Source organism: Muntiacus reevesi, chromosome 6 (assembly GCF_963930625.1).
Source record: "Muntiacus reevesi chromosome 6, mMunRee1.1, whole genome shotgun sequence".
Lineage (NCBI taxonomy): Eukaryota > Metazoa > Chordata > Mammalia > Artiodactyla > Cervidae > Muntiacus > Muntiacus reevesi.
In genome coordinates this window covers 72,303,993-72,321,206 of record NC_089254.1, presented here as the reverse complement: position 1 = coordinate 72,321,206, position 17,214 = coordinate 72,303,993, and the positions used below count along the sequence as shown (strand labels likewise).

General features: G+C 49.5%; 1 protein-coding gene across 1 annotated transcript in view; it reads left to right on the top strand.

Moving 5' to 3' along the window:
* Window positions 1–17,214, top strand: part of ADCY1 (adenylate cyclase 1) — a 98,079-nt gene that overhangs the window by 19,987 nt on the left and 60,878 nt on the right. The window contains exons 3-4 of the mRNA XM_065939234.1: window positions 8,537–8,655; window positions 15,055–15,166. Of these exons, the coding sequence (XP_065795306.1) occupies window positions 8,537–8,655; window positions 15,055–15,166 (231 nt within the window). The remainder of the gene's footprint in view (window positions 1–8,536; window positions 8,656–15,054; window positions 15,167–17,214) is intronic.

The window sequence follows — 17,214 nt, the reverse complement described above, 5'->3', positions numbered from 1 at the left end:
AGTGATTTAGTTGTGCAGGTTTCAGGGTGCACTTCATCACAAACCTTGGGGAGAGCCTCTGACTGTCGTAGGAAAGGATGCCACTGTGAGCTCTCACCACTCACCCGCACTCAGCCGTGGGCATTCCATGCCTGTAATCACGGATTTTTAAGGCAACCCTGAGAAGAAGGTGATAATTGCTCCAGTAATCAGGAACATCCCCTCACCTCCTACATTGTTTAGAGCTAATTAGCCCTGCAGTTGCTGTTTTAAAAGAAAATCCACCTGCTTTGTCTACAAAATCTGAGTTTGTATTTATCTCCTGCCCTTCTCCCTGCACGTGTGGGCAGGCATGGTCCCCTCAGACATGTCTCCCAGAGCAAGGCCTCCTCCGACCTTTTCAACAGTGGGAATGTTTGAAGTGGTCTGTCCTCAGTGCAGCCCGCAGGAACAGAGGGGCTGGAGAGGATGGGCAGGGGGCCTGTCTGCTTCACGGGACACACTCTCGTTCTGGAGGTTTCCCGGCTATGCTTTGAAATAGCTACCTGAGTTGTCAGTGTCCCCGAGGCTGACTCCTATAAGAGAGACTTGTATATGCTGAAGTGACCCCCCCGCGCCCCCCACAGTCAATCAGAACAGACAGTAGCCCCTACACAGAGCTACCCAACTCTGCCCTGTCCCCCAGGGTCTTGGCAAAACAGATGAATGAGCTTGATCTGAAAGGCTTCTTTCCTCTAGGTTCTTAGATCTTTAATTTTAGGCCTCTGTGTCCATAGTGCAGCATGTAAGAACTTTGTTCTGTTTTATAAATCTGAGAACTAGGGCTGGGGTGAAGAATTTAAATGATGTGGGAAGGATGATAAGGCGAGTGACAAAGTAGCTGGTGATACAGTGAGGACAGCAGAGGCCCAGAATCCCCCCAAACCAGCCGTGGCCCACTTTCTCCCTTTATAGCCCACGTCTCCTCAGCCATTGAAAAGGCTCACACAGAGGTTTTGGGTTAAAATATTCCAAAGGGCTGTGAAAGGGTCTTTTTAATAGGTCTCTTTCAGTTTCAGACAAAAGTTGGTTCTTTGAAACAGAAAAGCCTTGGAGAGACTGACCAAGAAGAAAGAGCAGGCACAAGATGATTAGGGATGGGAATGTACCTGCCACAGAGATAAAGCTGGGTTAAAAATAGATAAGAGGGAAATACTTAGAGGTTTTTAGTTTTTTTTTTTTTTTTTTTTTTTTGCACAGGATATTTGAAAACTTAGACAAAATGAATAAATTCCCAGAAAGGTGTTAAGTTACTAAAATGGATTCTAGAAGAAAAAGAAAGCCTGAAACATCCTATGATCATTAAAACGATTGACTCAGTAATGAAAAGCTTGCCCCAGAGTCATCACCAGACCCCAGTGGTTCTACAGCTGAGTCACAGAAACTTCTGAGGAAAACGTTGTTCCAAGCTGGTCATCCATAGGACAGAAACTCCTTGTGACAGTGCAAGGTAGCCTTGCTCATGATTTTGGAGGATGGAGTCAGAATTCCAGACTCTCAGAAATGCAGGTCAGACAGACGCACAGGGGAGCAGCTTCTGCACCCTAGTCCTGCATTTGTGAGTGGTATCTGCCCTGAGGCCCTTTGCCTCTTGGTGCCAAGTGGGTTGGGAGAGGCCCAGCTGGAATTCCTGCGGAGGGTGGTCATCCTTGACCCGGCACATCTGAATGCTTGGCTTATGGCTCCAGAGACCCTGGAATGGAGGGAACCTGGTCTCAGCCAAATGTGGGACTGCATGGGGCACAGCAGCAGTTGGCTCCTGTGGGGAGGTCCAACTGGAGGATGGAGGGGTCTGAGGAGCATGCTACATGGTTGGGGGGGTGATGTGCATTGAAAGAAATATAGAAATATTTTGTTGGGCCTTTGAAGGTTATGTAGGAGTTTGCCAGGTAGAGGAGGCTGGGAGACGGGGAGCAGTGGGTGGCTTTCACTCAGCAAATGGGGGTGGGGTGGGGCACACAGGTATTCCAGTCAGGGCAGGCAGGTTGGTAAGCTTCAGCTCTGTCTTCCTTCAGCTTGGGGAGAGTTGGGGCAGAGTTGGACAACCTGCTCCACTGAGTGGGGGTAGGGAGTGGACAGAGAGACCACTTGGGGGCCTCAGGTGATCACAGCTCCCCTGGGGTCTAACCCTGAGGTCTGAGCCTGTCAGAGGTGGGGAGCATAGGGAAGGGAGTGAGAAGCCTCTGAAGGTCACCCCTTAGCTCCCTGGGGCCTCCTCCCTACTGCTCCCTGCAACCCGGCCAAGAAGCCTGAGATCAGTGTCCTTGCCCTGACTGCAGAGGCCACCACTCCAAAGTCCCTGACATGCCTCAAATGCCATTATTAGGTCCTAATTCCAAAACTGCATGCAATTGTTTACAAAGTGTATGCTCAGTTTGTCATTCTAACAAGATAAGTAAAACGTTGACAATTTTGATTTCCCGTTGTGTGACGGAATTTATCAAGAGAGAGAAAATTTCTTTTTAAGTGATATAGGGTGGATTTTTAAACAGATCTGGCTCATTCACTGCACCTTTAGAAACCACCATAGTTGTTATTTATTTTTAATTAAAAAAAACCTATTGATCTACTTACATACTATTAAGTTCAATTTAAAGTTCAAAACAACTAAATGACTTTTCTGATATTTTGAGTGTGTAACCATTATAATAATCTATTTTTTGAAAATTTTCAATCACCCCAAAAAGAAAGCTGTACCCATTAGTGGTCACTCCTTATTCTAGACACTGTTAATCTGTGTTCTGTCTCTATGGGTTTGCCTGCTCAGGAAGTTTCTTTTAAATGGAATCATACAGTATGTGGCCTTTTGTGTCTGCTTCTTTACTTTGCATATTGTTCTCAAGGTGTATCTATGTTGTACCATTGGTCAGTGCTTCATTCCTTGTTATGGCTGAATAGGATTCTACTGTGTGGATGGACCACACTGTTTTTTTTTAATTTCCATTTATTTTTATTAGTTGGAGGCTAATTAGTTTACAATATTGTAGTGGTTTTTGTCATACATTGACATGAATCAGCCATGGATTTACATGTATTCCCCATCCCGATCCCCGCTCCCACCTCCCTCTCTACCCAATCCCTCTGGGTCTTCCCAGTGCACCAGGCCCGAGCACTTGTCTCATACATCCAACCTGGGCTGGTGATCTGTTTCACCATAGATAATATACATGTTTCGATGCTGTTCTCTCACATCCCACCCTCGCCTTCTCTCGCAGAGTCCAAAAGTCTGTTCTGTACATCTGTGTTTCTTTTTCTGTTTTGCATATAGGGTTATCGTTACCATCTTTCTAAATTCCACATATATATGTTAGTATACTGTAATGGTCTTTATCTTTCTGGCTTACTTCATTCTGTATAATGGGTTCCAGTTTCATCCATCTCATTAGAACTGATTCAAATGAATTCTTTTTAATGGCTGAGTAATATTCCATGGTGTATATGTACCACAGCTTCCTTATCCATTCATCTGCTGATGGACATCTAGGTTGCTTCCATTGGACCACACTGTTTATCCATTCATCTATTGATGGATGTCTGGGTTGTTTCTGCTCTTCTGTTATTATTCTAGTTATTTTCTCTGTTTTTCAGTTTGGTCAAATTCTACTGTTCTGTCTTCAAGTTCACTAAACTTTCCTTGGTCCCCTCCATTCTAATGTTTCCATCTGTTGAGCTTCTTATTTCAGTTTTTTTTTTTTTTTTTTAGTTTTAAAATTTCCATTTGATTCTTTTTTGTATCTTTTATTTCTTTGCTGAGAGTTTCTGTTTTTTCATTTTTGCAAGCATATTTGTAGTTGTTCATTGAATCATTCTTAGGATAACGGCTTTAACATCTTGCTGGTTATTCTGATTATTGTTTTGGTGTTGGAGTCTGTTGATAACCTTTGTTCATTTGTTGAGGTTACTTTGGTTCTTTGTATGATGAGTGATTTCTGACTGGAACCTGGACAACTGGGGTATTGTGTGTGAGATTCTGTGTCTTGTTTGAACCTTTTCTTTTGGCTAGCTCTCTATGACTTCACTTGGTAGGGGAAAGGGGAGACCACCACCTCAATACTTCCTTGTTGAGGTCCAAGTCGAGGTTCCACACGGAGCCTCTGTTGGGCCTTATGGTGGTGGGGGTGCCTCCTTACTGCGGTGCAAGAGAGAGTTCTGGCTTCTGACTTGGAGGGAGGAGCAGGAAAGCCCTTGGTCTCTGCTGATGCAGTGGAGCGGGGTTGGTGGGGTGCGCTGGGTGTTACCCGCTGGTGGAGAGCAAAGGCAGAGTTCTCTGCCTGGCTTCTCTGGCTCCCCAGCCTAGCGAGGATGGAGCTTTGCTGGTTTTTTGGAGTGGTTTGCCTGGAGTGGGACAATTATTGTATAGCAGTTTCCATCTCACAAGGCTACCCTTGTCCTGATCTTTTAATCAGAGAGGGTCGAATTTGTTGGAGCTTACTGCTGTGCCTGTTGACATTTCTGGGCCACCCACATTCCAGCACCCAGTCTGGGATATGTAGGCAAAAAGAAAGTCCAGGCCCTCACCTCCAGGCCATCGTTCATACAGAGGTTTCTGCCTCCTTCCCTCTGCCTTCAGAGCCTTCAGATGACTATTTTATATGTAATGTCCAGGACTTTTGGTGTACTTAGTGGGGGAATAGGGAAAAATGCTTTTCCATCTTTTCAGAAACAGAGTCTTCATAATTGTTGTTTAAATATCTAATGTTCATTAAGGTTAATATATTAAGTCACATTTTGATAAGATAAACATTGAGGTTTTTATATAGCCTTCATAGGATGCTGGGATATTTTCTATGATTCATATTTATAAATTTGTCCCTTTGATTTCTGGCTTTGTATCTTATTTCAGTAGTTAGAACTCATCATGTAGCTGTCTGCTTCTAATGTAATGTTTATTGCTGCCTGAGGCTTTAGGGCTGGGTTTGGAATTGGATGTGGATTTCAGGTATTATCTTTATGATGTCAGCCAGCTAAGTTGTTTGCTGCTTTTTGTTTTTAATCAGGGATGGGCGCTTGATCTTTTCAGATGGCTGGCTGCTTCGCTCCCCGTGGGCGAGGTTGTGTACTTTCAAGTCTTGATTATTAATGTGTGTTGGCTTCAGGCACTATCACTAATCTTGTGGATGGAGTCAATGCTGAGCCCTTGGTCAGAAATATAGCCTGCTGTTAGGAACTTCATATGACAGTGGCTTATGCAAGTGAGATAACTCTTTTTCTCTTACATACATATTCCAGGGCCGGTGCTTTATGGCTAGTGATGCAGATCTGACCCTTGCAATCCTCACAACCCAGTCTCCATCTAGTTAAATGGTCTGCCATTGCTAGCGTGTAGCTTTCATCCTCCTGAACTAAGATGGTCAGTACAGATCCAGCCATCATGACTGTATCCCCAGCAACAGGAGGAGGGAAGAAGAACAAGATGTCTTTAGGGAATATTCCAGAAATTTCCACTTGATCCTTCAGCTCCTACCTCCGTGGCCACATCTCGTTGAACAGGAGGCTGGACAATACAGTTTTCATGTCCCCTGATGAGAACGAGCGGCTAGATTGTGGTGCTAGTGGTGGAGGAGGGACCCTGGGGCAGTGCTAACTCAGCCGTCTGTCTCGGCACCCCACGCTGCGCTGGGTGTGCACCCCTGGGCTGCAGCAGCTCCTGGCCTAACCCTCCGTACTTGCCCCCCGATTTCCTCTTGAAGTCCCGGGCTGGTCAGTGTCCCTCTGCCTTTTCAGCCCTTCCCTCCTCGTGGCTGCCTCGGTTTCCTTGTTCTAACTCCAAGTCGTGCAGGACAGCTGAGGGGATGGAGAGGCCGAGAGGTCTCTGTCCTCAGCAGGACCCCCGAGGGGGAGGCGGCAGCTCACTCAGGGAGAGCGGTCAGTTCTGGGGCTGTGAGACGGTGAAGGAAGGTGTGAGACGGGCGCCGGGGAGGACAGTTTCCCTAGCTTGATTTGACTTGAGCGACACCCGAGTGCTTTTCCAAGAGCAGGTGACAGATTTAAAAGATGCAGGACATTTTTCATGTTCCTTTACCTGCTGGGTACAGGATTGAAACATGTATATCATCAAGTGTGAAACAGATCACCAGTCCAGGTTGGATGCATGAGACAAGTGCTCGGGGCTGGTGCACTGGGAAGACCCAGAGGGATGGGATGGGGAGGGAGGTGGGAGGGGGGTTCAGGATGGGGAACGCATGTAAATCCATGGCTGATTCATGTCAGTGTATGGCAAAAACCACTACAATATTGTAAAGTAATTAGCCTCCAACTAATAAAAATAAAGGGGGGAAAAAAAAAGATGCAAGAGACAAAAAAGAGAAGCCATAAAGAGCTGTCATGGGAGGTGCTGGGAAGTGTGATAAAAATAGGGACCCCTGAGGGTCAGCGAGGGCCTGAGGTGTTTGTCCCCTTCTCAGAACACTCTGCTGAGGAGGTTGATGTGGTTATCACCCTGATAGACAGGATGGGATTGAGACAGAACCTAACTAATGGCCCTGGAGGAGGCAGAGTCGGGACGGGAGGCCTGGTAGCTGTCCTGCAGGCCTGGGGACTCTCCTCCCTGAGACCCCTGCGTGGGGCTCTGGGGTGCACCCTGAGCCCCTAGACTGGCAGGTAGCCTGGGCTTGTAGATGCCTCTGATGCTGGGGCTGCAGAGAGGGCTCTGCGTGTTCCCAGGGCCCTTCCGGGGTGGCCTGCTTTGTCATCCAGCTGCTTCTGTTTCCCACCGTGCATCTCAGGGCAGTGACAATCTCTGAAAGCTTCCAGGTGGTCCTTTGATGGTGGCCTGAGTGAGCCCCCTGCCAAGTACTCTCTGGGACAGTGGGCTGGTCTGCAGAGGCTCCTGCTCACGGGTGGTGCTCAGGTTCGTCCCCAGAGGCCCCGCTGCTGAGGAAGGGCTGATCTGGTCCTGTCTACACTCAGGTCACACACCAGCTCCCACGCCTGGGGCACTGGGACTTTCTGTCCCCGAGGCTGTCCTCACACGCTCACGTAGACTGACACTTCTGTTTCAGAGGGTCCTCTCCCCACGCTGGTCACGGAGTGTCATAGACTGCTGTGCTGTTGCGATGTTCCTCCTGAGTGTGGGGGTCTGTCCAGCCTGGAGGCGTGTGGGGGCCACTGTGGATCCCCCCACCCTGCACAGACCAGGCCTGGTTCACCTGGGCACACATACTCAGCTCCACCTGGTGCCGGGCAGGGCTGGGCCTGGCCTCCATCCTCAGAAGTGTATGTGGGGATACGTCACCTGGGGAGACTCTTCCTGTGCATCAGACACATTCTCCCATCTTAAAATAACTTTATGATCTGGAGCCAAGGGGATGAAGCCCTCACACCCCCTACCCTAGGCCCCCGAGGCCATTTCCTGGAGGTGGGAGGGCTTTTAGGGTTGGTGACTGTTGTCACTGCTGCTGCTGTGATCTCCCTGCAGAGGATGTCACGCAAGGGAGCGGCTGCTCCCAGTCAGGGATGGGGTCTTATGCTGCAGGGTAGACCTGGGGTCTATGAGGGCCTCAGGACCTGGAGACTGCACCCGGCCACCTGGTCTAAGTGGGAGATACCAGAAATCCACGTGGCCCCTTCTGAGCCTCCTCCATTGACCAGACTGAGGCCCGGGGCTGTGGGCCCAGCTGGGTTGGGGGGTGCTCCTGGAGAGAGAGTGAGGGAGGGACTACTGCCCCTTCCCTGCCCCACGTTCACCCTTGTAAGTAGGACATCTTACTTGATTGCAGGTGGGATCTAAGTTCTGCAATTTATTTTCTTTCCAAAGCAGAGTGTGTGTGGTTGGGGAGGGGCTGTGAAACGGACTAAGGAAGGAGCAGGGGTTCTCGCCCCAGGTTTCTGGAACGTGGTTTTTCAGACACGGTGTGGCCAGTGGGATTGAGGCCAGGGAAGGCTCCATCATGAAGAGGAGAGATGGGGACTGGAGGAGGAAACCAAGGTCCAGAAAGGGTGACAGAGCCCCCGGGGGCAGCATGGCTCCTGTGGATAAGCCCAGGCATTTGGTCCATACTCTTCAGGGTGGAGAACCTTTGACTCCTGCAGGTCAGGGAGAAATCAGAAGACAAGACCAGGAGAAAATGCCACATTGTGTCCAAAGTCACTTATCTCTATGGAACATGGGCTCCTGTCTGTCGTTGGGCATGGGCAGCCCACCTTGAGGTCCCTCTTGAGGCTGTGTTGGGCGGTGGTGTGGGGAGTGAGGCTGGACAGGCTGGAGGCAGCAGTGTGTCCTCCCTGTGACCCCTACTCATTGGAGCTGGGGCACATGGGTGAACTTGCCCCAGCAAGCTTGCCCAGTGCTCTGGGAACGAGTTACCTGTGCAGTGACAGTCCAGGCCTGGGCACAACCCACCAAGGCTCTGGGGCTGGGCAGGGTCCGTGGGGCTGGACCACATGCTGGCCGTGTGTGAGGAGGCTCTGGGGCCCCTCGTGGAGGGCAGCTCCTTGGCACCATGGTCACTGGATTGGGCATGTCCAGGAATCACAGGGAGGAGCTGCTGTGTCACACAGGCCTGTCTCTCCTGTCCAGGAGCGGCTGCTCATGAGCCTCCTGCCTCGGAATGTTGCCATGGAGATGAAGGAGGACTTCCTGAAGCCCCCTGAGAGGATTTTCCACAAGATTTACATCCAGCGGCATGACAACGTGAGGTAGAGCGGGCACTGGTTTGGTCCTGTGATGGGCCTGGGGAGCTGAGGTGGGAGGTGATGGAGGTGTGGGAGGGGTGATCGAGGAGGTGGGAAGTGATGGAGGAGGTGGGAGATGATGGAGGAGGAAATGATGTTGTAGGTGGGAGGTGATGGAGGTGTGGGAGGGGTGATCGAGGAGGTGGGAAGTGATGGAGAAGGTGGGAGATAGTGGAGGTGGAGGTGATGTAGGTGGGAAGTGTTGGAGGTAGAGGTGGTGGAGGAGGAGGCGGTGATGGCAGAGGTGGGTGATGAGGGTGGAGGTGGAAGTGATGGTGGAGGTAGTGGTAGAGGTAGGAGGTAATGGTGAAGGTGGAGGTGATGGAGAAGGAAGAGGTGACGCAGAGGTGAGCAGAGGGCCCTAATTTGAGGGAAGGAGGGAGCAGGTGTGGGTCAGGAGCCCAGGTGAGCACTGACCCAGCAGGGAAGCAGTTCCCACAAGGGGTGTGGGTAGGCTTCTTGGGTGATGCACTTCACAGTTGCTATTTCTCATTTCTTCACCTTCTGTTTCCTGTATTGGCTGGAGAGCATGGGAACTCTGTCCCTTAGCCAGACTTGGACAGTGGCCATTGGGCTTGGAATTTGCCTGTATCAGGTTAATAGCTGAGCATTGTTCTAGTTAGTGCTGGGCTCTGGGGTAGGTGTTCCTTTTACTTTGTTCATCTCATGGCAGCCCCAGGAGGTAGAGATGTTTATTCCTGTTTTATAGGTGAGGAGACTGAACCCTTGGAATGAACCAACTTTCCATGGACACTCTGAAGTTTGCTAATTTGTTTTTAAAGATTCTGTTAAATTGTAGTTTATTATATTAAGTCATGCATTGCCTTTAAAGATCCTTAGAATAGCAGTGTTTCCTCTCTGGGAGCAATACTTGACAGAAGTATCAGGTAGGAAATGATGGTTTGAAGGATCCATGCACTCCCTCTCCTTCTGGTCTTTGCTGGCTTTCTTGGGTGTTGGTGTCAGGCCTCCCTGCCCACTCAGCCCCTGTGGACACAAAAGGATAAGAAAATCCTCATTCTGTCCTTGTCAAGTGCTGCAGACTGGGTCCCCACGAGCTGGTGCTTGTTCGTCTGAAATGAGCCAAGGCCCACTGCCCATCCTTGTCAGGGTCCAAGCGCCCCTGTGTGTGGGCTGGTGTGGCTAACAGCTGTCTGGTGAGTGCACTCACTCCCACTGTTGTGTCTCTTGATAAGGACCAGTTTTATCTTCCTACAGAAGACGGTGAAGCCAAATGGGATTAAGGCCTGATATGTGAGGCCAATGTTCAAGCCCAGTCAGGAAAGGTCACTTGGTTCTGTTTAATATCATCACACCCTTGGTATCTATGAGCACTGTCACCTCTACTTTATAGATGAGGAACTTGAGCTTCAGCAAAGTGAGGTGAGTGTGCAGGACTCCCTGGCCAGTGAGTGATAGGGTTGAAGCTAGTCTAGGATTGGCTGATGCTGATGCCTGCCTAGACCTTCCCATTTTGCACACTGCCCTTTGTTACTGGGTAAGGACTCGATTTAGTGACCAAATGCTCTGCTGAGAAGGCCAGACTACCAGAACAGTCCAGGGCGCACCTTGCCAGAGCAGAGCATCTGCATACAGCAAGGAAAGCGTCAGATATCAGGGGCTTCTGGGCCTGCAGGTAGAGGTGGGCACGTGCATGGGGCACCTGAGTGCCTTTCTCTTCCTCTCCTCTCCTGGTAAATACAGATGTGACGAGTTACTACTCCCCTTTGCTGCTGAAAAGTCTCTGTCCATGTCCTATGGTGGGCTTCCCTGATAGCTCAGCTGGTAAAGAATCCACCTGCGATGCAGGAGACCCCAGTTTGATTCCTGGGTCGGGAAGATCTGCTGGAGAAGGGATAAGCTACCCACTCCTGTATTCTTGGGCTTCTCTTGTGAGTCAGCTGGTAAAGAATCGCTTGCAATGCAGGAGACCTGGGTTTGATCCCTGGGTTGGGAAGATCCCCTGGAGGAGGGCATGGCAACCCACTCCAGTATTCCTGCCTGGAGAATCCCCATGGACAGAGGAGCCTGGTGGGCTCCAGCCCATGGGGTCGCACAGGGGTGGACACGACTGAGCGACTAAGCGTGTGTCCTGTGGGCCAATGTGCTTGCTGCAGGCAGGACAGCCCTGAGACAGGAGAGGAAGCTGAGGCTCCGTGTCACAGGTAGTGCCGGCTACACCATAGCCCTCTGGCTGCCCTCCATCAGGATCAAGAGACATCTTTCTACAGCCCAAATATGGACATCTCATTGGGCTCTCTACAGTCCTTTTACGTCCGAGCCCAGTATGGCCTGGCTGAGTGTTGAAAGCATGTCCCAACATTCACATACACACCCTTGTCAAAGACTGAGAGACTTATCTGCTCCAAACATCTATGGAAATTTCTGTCTAGTCATTAGCTGAACACTATACCAAGTTAATGAAGCAAAGACTTTAGTAGTGTCACATAACGAAGAATACAGACTTTATAGAATTAGTTCAGAAAAGTCACTAAAGAAGCAATAGTATAAACAAACAATAACAGCAACAAACCCTGAGGGGGATATGTTTTTCAGAGTTGCCATGTTATATTACCCAGTTTTCAATAAAAATATATGAAACATGCAAAAAGAAAGAATGCATGACTTACATAAGAATATATTTAAAAAGCAGTCAATAGAAACTATACCAGAGGAAACCCAGACACTGAACTTGATACTGCCTTTAAAATCAGCTATTTTAGATATGTTCAAGTAACAAATGTCTAATGTCTTATGTCTAAGAAACTAAAAGAAAATATGAGAGTGATTTCTCATCAAATAAAGAATACCAATAAAAAGATAAAAATTATATAAATGAACAATTGAATAGAAATTTCAAATGTGAAAAATAAAATGAAAAATTCATCTGGGGCTTAACAGCAGATTTGAGCAGGCTGAAGAAAGAATCAGTGAATTTCAAGATAAGTCAGTTGAAATTATCCAGTCTGAAGAACAGAATGAAGAAAAGGATGAAGAAAAATAACCAGAGAACTGAGGGACACCATCAAACATAGCAACACACTCATAATGAGAGTCTGAGCAAAGAGAAAAAGGGGAAGAAAAATGGAAAAAACAGTGGTCCAAAATGTCCCAAATTTGATGAAGAACACTTAACTACACATCAGTTCAGTTCAGTTCAGTCGCTCAGTCGTGTCCGACTCTTTGCGACCCCATGAATCGCAGCACGCCAGGCCTCCCTGTTCATCACCAACTCCCAGAGTTTACTCAAACCCATGTCCATCGAGTCAGTGATGCAATCCAGCCATCTCATCCTCTGTCATCCCCTTCTCTGCCTGCCCCCAATCCCTCCCAGCATCAGGGTCTTTTCCAATGAGTCAACTCTTCGCTTGAGGTGGCCAAAGTATTGGAGTTTCAACTACACATCAGAGAAGCTCAATTAAGATAAACTCAAAGAGAACCACACCCGCACACATCATAATCCAACTGTCAAAAGCCAAAGACATGGAGAGAATCTTGAAAGCAGGAAGAGAGAAGCACTTTGGTAAAGTTTCTAGCAGGTTTCTCATCAGAAACCATGGGGGCCACAAGGCAGTGGCATGGCTTATTCAAAAGCTGAACTAGAAAGATAAGAATTCTTTCCCCAGCAAAAGTCACAACAGTACCAGCTGCTGTTCTCTCTGCCTGGGGAACCTTCTCTGGTGTCTTCATGACTCCCCTTCTCCTCCCTTCAGGACTCAAATGTCACCTGACTTACTCCAAGCTCCATACCCGAATTCCCTCCTTCATGTTCCTCCATGGTTACACTTGTCACCTTTGACATACTGTGAGCATCCACCTCCTCCGACTAGAATGGAAACTTCTGGAGGGCAGTGATGTGTGAATCTTTTTGTTCACTGCTAAGTCCCAAGCATCTAGAACACTGCCTAATATGTAGATTCTTCAATAAGTATTTATTGCATTGTAACACTAATAAATTATCGTAACTAAGCAATTGGTGAGCTCTTATTAGGTGCAAGGTGTTATTCTAAGTGCTTTGTTAATCCATTTAACCCTCACAACCTATCATCTGGACTCTGGTCTTATTCCCATTTTAAAGATGGAAAAACTGACATGTGAAAGTGTTGGAAAGGTTGCCTGAGGTCCCAGCACATTGTCATAACTAGCAGAGCTGGACAGTCCTTCTAGAATCCAAGGTCTAACCACTTCTCCGCCTCCTGCCTTTCCTGGCTAACACCCAGGAACCTCTCATCTTGGATACTTGTGTTCCACTGCTTACCGCTTGTATCCATGTCCCAACCAGTCTGCCTCTCTCAGCTTTTGATAAGTTATTATATGGTTTCTCAGCCATCTTAGTTTCCACATACTATTTGCACTTCTGAATCAATCCCCTCTTCCTTTCTTTCTCCTTTCCTCCTTTCTTCCTTTCTTGTTTGTCTGGGAGATGCCTGGATAGGCTCCAAACTCTGCTCCAGCCTGGCTGCATCCTTGAAGTGGGTGTTGTGCCTTCCTGCTGAATTCCAGCCTTACCATATCATTGCTTCACTGTGTTCTGTCCCTCTCTGCTCTGAGCCTTCTTTCCCAGATGTTGAGCTCCTGAGGACAGGGACCTGGGGTGTAAGAGACCTGGGTGCTTCAGGGGTGAGGTTTCCCACGGGTTGTGGAGGTAGACAGGCAGGGAAACACTGGGGGCTTTCCAGTCGTGGAGGTGGGCAGTGCTCAGTCAGTGTTCATGGAACCAAATGAATGAGCAGAGGCTGAGAAACCAGAGGCTAGAGGAGGGCGTGTGAATGCATGAGTAGTTACAGAGAAGGAAGAAAACATGGTGGATCCTCAGAGATGTAAAGAAGCTTGAATTTTATACTAAACAGAAGGGAGAAAACTTGTTTGTCTCCACCCACTCCCACAGTCCCTTTGCTCAGCTTCTGAGTATCAGAGACACACCTATAGCCTAGACACAGTTTTTACCCATTCATTCATCCTAACACAGATGTGTATCCCCTGTTTCTCTGTTTGGTACAGTGGGATGTGCAAGTCAGGTCTGTATCCTTAAGCTCCTCACAGTCTCAGTGGGGGATGATTTTCTGCAGTTAGAGGATTATAATGGCATATGAGACTTGTCCTGGGGTGAACACAGCCGCTCTCTGCACTGGGGCAGGGCGTGGTTGACATGGTGGAGTAAGGACCTCATCAGAGAGAAGCCTTTCTGAGATGTGGGTTCCCACTTTCTGCCGGTAATGTGGGTCCCCACTTTCTGGCATGAGGTATTATTGAAAATTCAACCCTGAGTTAAGATCTGGCATCAGGAATTAAGATGTGAACGCATTTGTGTCCAAAGAACAAATTACTGTACACATCACTTTCTTCATTTAAACTGGAGATGCACGTTTATGTCTCGTCAATCTCTCCAGTACCCATGTGAGTGATCTCCCAAGTCTCATAGCTGAGGGTACTTTTGGCTGAAGGTGACAAAAGTTGGCCATACAGTGCCTTCAAGACTGAGGGGTGTTCCCTGGGGTGAGTGGTTTGGAGGTGACACCTGGTACTGATCCAGGAACTCCATGATCAGGCCTCGTGGTTCCCGTGGAGCAGCTTGTTCTGAGCTAGGCCCCTGGTCACCTCTCCATCATCCCTTACACCTGTGGGGGATCAAAGTGCTTGGAAGATTCAGCAGGAACCCCACCCTCTTCCAAATGTACGGCTAGGGGAAGCTCTCTGTTGCTTTACAAGTTCTCTGTCCTGCCTTGGTCCTCTGTGTTGATTCATTACTTAAGACTTTTAAAGTCTTTGCAGCATCCAGGTTGCTGGCTGTGTGCTGTGGGTGGACATGGTGTTGTTTACCCTGACATGGGTACTGTAGTAAATGGGTGCCCAGCATCTAAGAGAGATGTTGCCCTCACCCTTGTCACCCTTGACTGAAGGGCGGCCCTGCCCACAGCACAGCACCCCTGGGTGGCTTTGACAGGGCCTGGGCTCAGTCACTGGCATCAGTTGTGGAGGGAGGGGGTGGGGAGATGGTGTGAGGGCTGCTCATTCCTTGACATGTCACTCTTGCTCACCTGCCACCAGCCATGACCCCATCACCAGGCCACCCCGGGAAGCGGAGTGGGCCTCGTGGACGTTGAGCTGCTCCCTGGGTCTGGGGGACACCGAGTATATAGACAGCATGTGGGGGTCACCACTGACCCTCCAGTGTCCTGGGAGGAGTCAGCAGGAACTCTGAGTGGCTCCAGCATTTCCTCCCTCTGTGACCGAGGAGTCCCCCGGCTTCTCCCAGCCTCAGTCTTGTCCCGGATCCAGCAGGGATACACGGGGGGCTGTGGTTTCAGGTGACGTCTGTCTGAGCTCATGGAAGAGGGCAGCTGGTACCTCTCTGTCTTGCAGCATCCTCTTTGCAGACATCGTGGGCTTCACGGGCTTGGCGTCACAGTGTACGGCCCAGGAGCTGGTGAAACTCCTCAACGAGCTCTTCGGGAAGTTTGATGAGCTGGCCACGGTAAGTGCAGCTACCCGCTTCTTCTGATGAGGTTGCTCCTGGGGCCAGGACATGCCTGGTGGATCCTCTGGTGGAGATGTGGTCTTGGCTGTTGTTTCAGCCTCACTGGTTCCTCCCCTGGGACCAGAGTGCTTGCTGCCTTTGCAGATGGCAAGAGCTGCATGAACCCAGTCAGCACCTCCAGTGGAGGGCCCTGGGCAGGAGGAGGCACCGTGGGTTGTGGGGCCCTACGTGAGTGTGGACTGACTGCGGGCCACCCTCCACCTTCTTTGTCCCTTGGCAGATGTCGCCTGCGCTGCCCTTTTCTGGGAAGACTACCTGGACTTGAAACTTGCCTGCTGGGGGTCAGTTGGTGACATCTCAGGATGCCTGCCCCCTTTTTGTGCTGTGGGTTGTGCTGTGGGTTGGGGTTTTGAGATTTCCCTGGGACAGGTCACATCTAAGGTCTGTGGGCTCAGTCGTTGCGGCTCCTGGGCTCTGGAGCACAGGGTCAGTCGCTGCAGTACATGGGCTTGGTTGCTCTGTGGCATATGGAATCTTCCTGGATCAGAGATTGAACCATCTCCCCTGCATTGACAGGTGGCTTCCTATCCACTGTACCATCAGGGAAGTCCAGGATGATGACTTTATAAAAAATTTTGGGTTTTTTTTCCTATTTCATTTTGGACAGTTTATATTGCTGCACCTTTAGGTTCACTAATCTTTGCATCTACACCGTCTAATCTGCCATGTACCATCCAGTGCAACTTCCGCCTTCTCTAGAAATTGTTTCTTCTCTGGAAGCAATTTGAATCTTTTGTCCTTGTTGAGGTGACTGACTGTGAGGAAGCTCAAAATTAAAATGGCCTCGTTTGCTTCTTATTTATTGCTTTCTTTCTCTGTTCTTTCGTGCATTGGCGTTTTGTGTCTTCAGTATATTTTCACTGTTTTCTGCTTGTGTCCTGTTCAGAGGAGCACCTGGACGTGTTTTCCTTGTGTATGTGCTTGTTTTACGTCCCAGTGCCCTGTGTGGAAGGCGTGGCGCCCCCGGGGATGCAAACACATCCTTCTTTATGAAGGTCCCTGGCGGGTGGTTAGACAGTCTCACAGTGTGTTTGTCTTCATCTCCGTAGGAGCTGACGGTTTGTTTACCCTGATCCACGGCTGACGACCCAGATGTGCACTATGTTTTTGAACTTTCCTCCATTTATTGGATCTATTTTAGATTTGTGTTTGCTCTGATGTCTGTGTGTCTCTCGGAAACTGGCCACACCCTTTGAATTTACGGAGAAACACCTGTCCGGGTTTAGCCTTGCTCCACCACCATCTGTTGGGGGTGGACCCATCTCTGGATGTGTTTTTCCCATGGGAAAGTGATCTGCCCGGACAAAGCAGATGCCCCTCTGGCAGCTTCCAGGAGGCATGGGCTAGTGGGGAGGGTTCCTGGTGTGCCAGCCACGGAGATGAGCCTGGGTCCATATTGGCCTCTTGTCGGCTGGCGGACTGGTCCTCAGGGGTGATGGGCAGGTGAGAAGATGGTCTTCAGCTCTGGTCATGACACCAGGAATCCTTCAGGGACTGTTTCCAGCAAGAGCTTGTTCTCGCCCCCCGCGTGGCCGTTGCCAGGCGCAAGAAGGGGATGCATTGGATTCAGGCTGGTGCCCGCGGCCAGGCAGCTGACCTGCACACATCATGGGTGGTTAGAGAGCTTGGACAAATTCAGAGGCTTCCCCTCTTTAGGTCCAAGCATTCCTGGGGTGTGCGGGGTCTGCCAGGGGCTCTCCCTGGGGATGCCAGCCCTTGGGCTTGGCCAGTCCTTGTTGTCCCTGAACTCAGATGCTTTGGGAGCCTTTGCAGGCCATGAGGACCCAACACCGGGGAGCACTTGGACAGGAATGTGAGGGGTCCAGTGCCTGATGGATGACTGTGATGGCCTGTGTTAGTGAGGGCATTATTTCCCAGTTACTTGTGTTACTCTGGATGATTCTGAAAGGGACCCATGGAAGCCTGTCGGAGGGTGGAGCTCCCCACCCAGTTCTCAGCTGCTTGGCTGTATATGTTCATGTCCA